The 6,000-nt window shown below is 50.2% G+C and overlaps 1 protein-coding gene across 10 annotated transcripts in view; it reads left to right on the forward strand.

The window, feature by feature from the left end:
• The window catches only part of SLIT2 (slit guidance ligand 2), a 324,610-nt gene extending 319,651 nt beyond the window's left edge, over positions 1–4,959 (forward strand). For all 10 annotated transcript variants that reach the window (XM_045834199.1, XM_045834202.1, XM_045834201.1 and 7 more), the window contains 3 exons: positions 1,494–1,785; positions 1,980–2,191; positions 3,224–4,959. In XM_045834199.1, coding sequence (XP_045690155.1) covers positions 1,494–1,785; positions 1,980–2,191; positions 3,224–3,465 — 746 coding nt within the window. In that variant the 3' untranslated portion in view covers positions 3,466–4,959. The remainder of the gene's footprint in view (positions 1–1,493; positions 1,786–1,979; positions 2,192–3,223) is intronic.
• Positions 4,960–6,000: the final 1,041 nt, after the last annotated feature.

Raw genomic sequence — 6,000 nt, forward strand, 5'->3', positions numbered from 1 at the left:
GCGGGACAGGAGCCGCCTTCTGAACACGCACATCTGCTGGTTCTTACGTCTGACCAGCTTGGGAACAACTGTTTTGGTCTATCCACTCATGTAGAAAACCAAGCCTCAGAGAAGGGAAATGACCAGCCCAAGTGCACACAGAACCAACAATCAAGACTGACCTCCAGCATGTGGTGCTGTGTGCCTGGCTATCTGACTTCAGTGCCTGCAAACAGGGCCCCTGTGAATAGGAAAGGTGACGATGCCACAAGGCAGGGCCCGGGAGAGCTGGGATGCTTGGACCTTCTAACCAGCAAAGCCCGTAGACCCTCCAGCCAGAAGCTCGGAGTCCAGGCACAACAAGGACATGGACACCAGGGGGAAGCCAGCTGCTCTCTGAGCCTCCCACAGCGGCCTGGACAGCTGCCTTCGGTCAGAGCCCGTCCAGGAACTATTTCAGGGTCTGGCATAAGCCGTGGAAAGATTCCTCAGTGTTGCCAAATGTGGGTTGCGAGATGACTATCACTAGTGGAATGCATACGTACAAAGATTGCAAATTCTGTGTTTGGAGGAAGTTATTTTGTTTGTAGTTCCGATTTCTTGGAATTTCATGATTTCACTCTCCATTAGCAAGGGAAAAAAAATGGTGCGAATGAGGTGCCATCCTGATAGGAAGCGTGGTGAGATGTTCCAGGCACAGAGACCCACGACTGGGCTCCGGATGTTGTCAGTGGTGAGCTGGACTGCTCTCGAGCTTAGCATCTGGCAGGCCCAGCAGCATCCACAGTCACTGTGAAGCCCAGCCCTCGCCCTCTGAGCCTGGATGGACCGAACTGTGACCAGAGATGGCAAGGCTCATCTCACCTGCCTCACGCCAACTCCGTCCTGCCGGGGGATGTCGAGTGTGCCGCCCGAGCTCTTCGGGCCTGGGGCCCTTCGTCTTTAAGAGACGGGATGGGTCAGGGAATTACCAACCTCGCATTGAGGAATTCGAGGCTTCTGGGGGGATGTGTCCTGGTTGAGGGGTGAGTGTAGAGAGAGAAGAGAGCACTACCTCCGCCCCCTTCCAAATCCTACCTTGAAGTAGAGTAGCTCTGCTTTCAGATTGTATGTACTCCTGCCCCCTCCGTGTCAGCTTTGGCTTGAAACAAATACTAAAAATTAAAAATTGACCATCAGTGAACTAGGTCCTTTATCTAGTTGTTCACTAAAATTGCCCGGAGTGCCTTGTCAAAAAACAAAAGCAAAGCACCTCTTCTGCCGCCCCAACCCTGCCCAGGAAATCGGGTCAAGGAGGTCTGGGCTGAGGTGCCAAGCATCCGTACCACGGGCTCTCGGAGTGCAGGCAGGTTGAGACCCACAGGACTGGATGCTCGTGACATCCGTTTCTCCTAAAGAAGTGTCACACAGACGGCCACCCCGCGGGAAGAGCTGAGAGCAGCGTCTGGGTGGCAAATGGCCGAGGAGTCCCCACAAAGCCTGACTGACCTCTGACTCTCTGTCCCCCGCTCCAGGAATGCCCGGGAAGAACAACGTGGCGGCAGCCCTGCGCCAGGCCCCCGGGCAGAACGGCACCAGCTTCCACGGCTGCATCCGCAACCTCTACATCAACAGTGAGCTGCAGGACTTCCGTAAGGTGCCCATGCAAACCGGCATCCTGCCGGGCTGCGAGCCGTGCCACAAGAAGGTGTGCGCCCACGGCACGTGCCAGGCCGGCAGCCCCTCAGGCTTCACCTGCGAGTGCGAGGAAGGGTGGACGGGGCCCCTCTGTGACCAGAGGACCAATGACCCCTGTCTTGGAAATAAGTAAGTTTGGGCTATTTGGTAGGTGAACACCCATATTGCAACCCTCAAAGCAAACCCAGAGGGAGGGAGGGGAAGAAGGAGGGGAAGGAAGTCAGCTCCTTAAACTGTCTTCTTCACATTTCTGCCATCACCATCCCTCCATCCCTACCCTTCCTACTAACCCATTTTCACTCCTGCGTCCCTCCTCTCTGCAGATGTGTGCACGGCACCTGCCTGCCCATCAACGCTTTCTCCTACAGCTGTAAGTGCCTGGAGGGCCATGGGGGTGTCCTCTGTGATGAAGAGGAGGATCTGCTGAACCCCTGCCAGGCCATCAAGTGCAAGCACGGGAAATGCAGGCTCTCGGGCCTGGGGCAGCCCTACTGTGAATGCAGCAGTGGGTACACCGGGGACAGCTGTGACAGAGGTAAGCCAGACCAGCCAGGCTCCTCGCCATCTACAAAAGCAAAAGGAGAGACCGGGAGACAGGATGAGAGAGAGAGCCAGAGAGGGGAGGGGTAGGTGCCAGGGCTTTATGTGACTTGTAGTTGCTGCTGTCGATTTATTTCCCACTGTCCCAACCCTGCCCTGCAGGATTTTCACGGGGCCTTCGGTTGTCTGCTCACAGCTCGATATGCAACGGAAATACTCCTTTCGGCCTTCCATAGGAGTGCACTTAACTTGACTCCTTTCTTACCTGTACCTGATGTTCACACCCAAATACCTTATGAATTCGTCTTCTGGCACAGAGAAGAGAGAGCTAATAATTTGGCTGTAGTGTGAGGAGAAAGTCACCTCTGACCTTAGAATCGAACTCATGTATCCCAGCTCATTATGCAGGGCGGACTTGCTGGCCCACCTTTCTCCTCCCATGAGCAGGATGCCCTGCCCCTACCTGGCTCGGGTTTGGCTGAGTGTATCGGGACCAGACAGAAAAGAACCTTTTAGCAGATGGCTCTTTTTGAACTAGCTCCTACCGGATAATGTAAGAAGTTAGCGGAATGTTACTTGTATTAAGTAACAGATTGAATGATATTAAACCCCAGGTCTAATAAATTAAATTGCGTGCTCTCTGAAACTGCTCCCTGCGGTAAACAGAACCAGCTGTTGGGAGTGTAAAAACAGAAGATGTATATTTTTGCCATAAAGGAAAAGACTTAGGAATCCAATATTCTTGTCAGTCCAATGGCCATAGTATTCATAGTTCACATTTCTAGTGTGCACTCTGCTGAAAATAAAGGCCAAAAAAAGCAGCATTTTGCAAATAAAAAATAAAAAAAAACGAGCAGGCCACGCCAATGGTCCGTAATATGTCATTTAAGCCTAACACTGACAATAGCAGTTACAAACAGGAAGCGGACCTGCCACCCCTGATTCCAGGTGCGCATTCGTGGTCACTCCGCACGACGGACACAGGGAGACCGCCCTTAAAGTGCTTGTGCTTTTTGTTCTTCCCTAGAAGTCTCCTGTCAAGGGGAGCGGATCAGAGATTATTACCAAAAGCAGCAGGGCTACGCCGCTTGCCAGACGACCAAGAAGGTCTCCCGCCTGGAGTGCAGAGGCGGGTGTGCGGGCGGGCAGTGCTGCGCGCCCCTGCGGAGCAAGCGGCGGAAATACTCTTTCGAGTGCACGGACGGCTCCTCCTTCGTGGACGAGGTGGAGAAGGTGGTCAAGTGCGGCTGCGCCCGGTGCGCCTCCTAACCGCCCGCCCCGCGGCGCTCGTCTCGGGGAGCTGCGGTCTCCTCCCTGACCGCGTGGGGACGCGTGAATGCTTCATAGTGGAAATATTTGAAATATATTGTAAATTACAGAACAGACTTATTTTTATTATGAGAATAAAGACTTTTTTTTCTGCATTTGGAAAAAAAAAATAGAAATGCTTGAACTACAGCTTCCCCGACGCTGGAGAAGTGTGAAGGCTGGTCACCCCGGACACGGGAGGACCGCGATGGGAACCGCAGCGGCCTGGGTCCCCCCCCCCCCCTCCGAACGCGCCGCCGAAGACCCGCAGAAGCACAGATGCGTAGGAGGGAGGCCCGAGCTGCTGCGCGCCGCCGTGAACTTGCCCCTGGTCCGCGGCTCTGCGTTCACCAGGTCACGCCAAGCACACGCGAGTGAGGCAGGAGGCTAGGCGGAGGAGTGGGACCCACCATTCCCAGAGAGAACAAACGGATGAGAAATATTTTGTGCAAAACATAGAGCGTCCCGAAAACAACCTGGGTTCCGTTCCTGAGAGAAGACGGGAAGGCTAAAATTGTATCTTCTTTTTTAAATGTCAGCATGTTAGCAGAAGAAGCACACAAAAGTGTTTATCTACCGTTTTCCAGTATTAATTTTTTTGTAATATAAATGATAAAAGAGATGATAAAGAACCAATAGATTATTGATAAATAAATTAGTAATAATATGAATTTTTGTTTCTATGAGTTCTAAACAGCCCTATACAGTATTCAGTTTCGATGAGAAATATTTATTGTATCAAAGTACATTGTACTTAACATTTTAGGCCATCCTTTTTGCTGTTTCTCGATGCTTTAATATATATTAATTTATAATTGTCCTGATATTTTTGTACATTTTTCAAATCTAAAAATCAGGATTTTTTTTTGGCAATAGAACTAACATAGGGTGTTATCTTGGGATAAATGCGTGTTGGTCTGCTTGTTTACTTTGACATCTGACCCCTGGTGTCACTGACCTACTGGCCTCGCTGGGGACACCTGCAGCCAGTGCACAAGTCCTTGCATGAGACCGTCCTGTACAGAAAGGAGTGGCCCCTGTCCTCACCGAACACACAGGGTGTGTAGCAGTCAACACTAGAAGGTAGATCTTTCACACGTTAATGTCCCCTTGACCTTTTTGGCCCTTTGGGGAGGGTGGTGGGGGTGCTGAGAGAAAAGGCTGTAATGTCAAGAACTGTGATTTTTTTCCCAACCAATAAAGCTCCTTTGTTACCTTAATGTCCCCACATTAACATGTTTGCTGCTAAATTACAATGTAGAATTGATAACGATTTATAGTGGACTGTGCTCTTCCCTCCTTAAAATCCCAGGGTATCCTGTAAAGGCAGATGTTTCTTTCCAAAAACGTTTTTTACAGAGAAAATTAGATGTACATGTATAATTCAATGTGCTTTGTCTTTCTCCAGACTAATATCAGTTATACTACTGATGTTTGTAAATTAAACAGATATTTACTGCACTCACAGCTTGCTGATTTTCTTAGAAATGGCACAGTATGCTGAGTCCCCTCCTTGAGAATCCTTTAATCAGAGCGATGCAGAAAGAGCAGAGTAGGGAACATCTGTGTTCTGCTGTCAGGCATTCGGTTGTGATTAGCACAGTGTCACATCTGGGGACTGCGTCGCAATGGCCACATGGGAGAGATGGGTGGGTGGACACACTCTGTGCTTGGAAAAATGTGCGCATTCAATCAGTTCACTCCCCCGAAAATAGAAGGTGAAATCCAACTAGCCACCAATGGTCTTTTTATTTTATTCTTTTTCCCTCAGTGGGAAGCAGGTCGAAAACAGTGAAAGACAAGGAGGCCCTTTCTTCACAGGCGCGTGCACTCAGGCAGGTGTTGCCGCGACGAGGCACCCTCCACGCTGGGAGACAACACTGGCCGCTTGGCATGTCCATACCCACCCACCGTGCTACGGTTTCCTCATTTCCCCATAAGAAAATCCCACGCATGTGTGCACACACACTCATACTCCATCCTCCTTCACACACACAGCTGTCCAGTCATTCACTCACTCGTGTTTAAAGTGTCTACATTGTTAATTATATAAATATTATAAAATCAATTTAAAACATCTCTTTTTAGTCCTATCAGTTGCTGCTTCTTTCCAGGAGCTGTGGATCATTCATAAAGAAGCAAAGGAGCTTGAACGAGGATGACATGGTTTAGATGTGTGTTTACGTGTGTGGGCTATCTTAGTAACCGCTGTTTCTTACAGTCCAGGCACTGTGCCAAGGGCTGGATATGAAGGACCTCGTCCAGCCCTCCCTACAAGCCCGCATATAGGGTCACCGCACTCCCTGTTTTACGCAGGCTCAAATGGCTCACAACACAGGAGCTGGATTCCCACGTCTCTGCTGTAGCTCAGTACCCACAACTCTCTCCTGAGGTTCTTTTGAACCAGCGGTGTCCAACCTCTTGGTATCTCTGGGCCACACAAAAAAGAATTGTCTTGGGCCACACGTTAAATACATTGCAACACGTAATCACAAA

This window comes from Phyllostomus hastatus, unplaced genomic scaffold, assembly GCF_019186645.2.
Source record: "Phyllostomus hastatus isolate PE091 unplaced genomic scaffold, TTU_PhHast_1.1 phas_contig_196, whole genome shotgun sequence".
In the NCBI taxonomy this organism is placed as follows: Eukaryota; Metazoa; Chordata; class Mammalia; order Chiroptera; family Phyllostomidae; genus Phyllostomus; species Phyllostomus hastatus.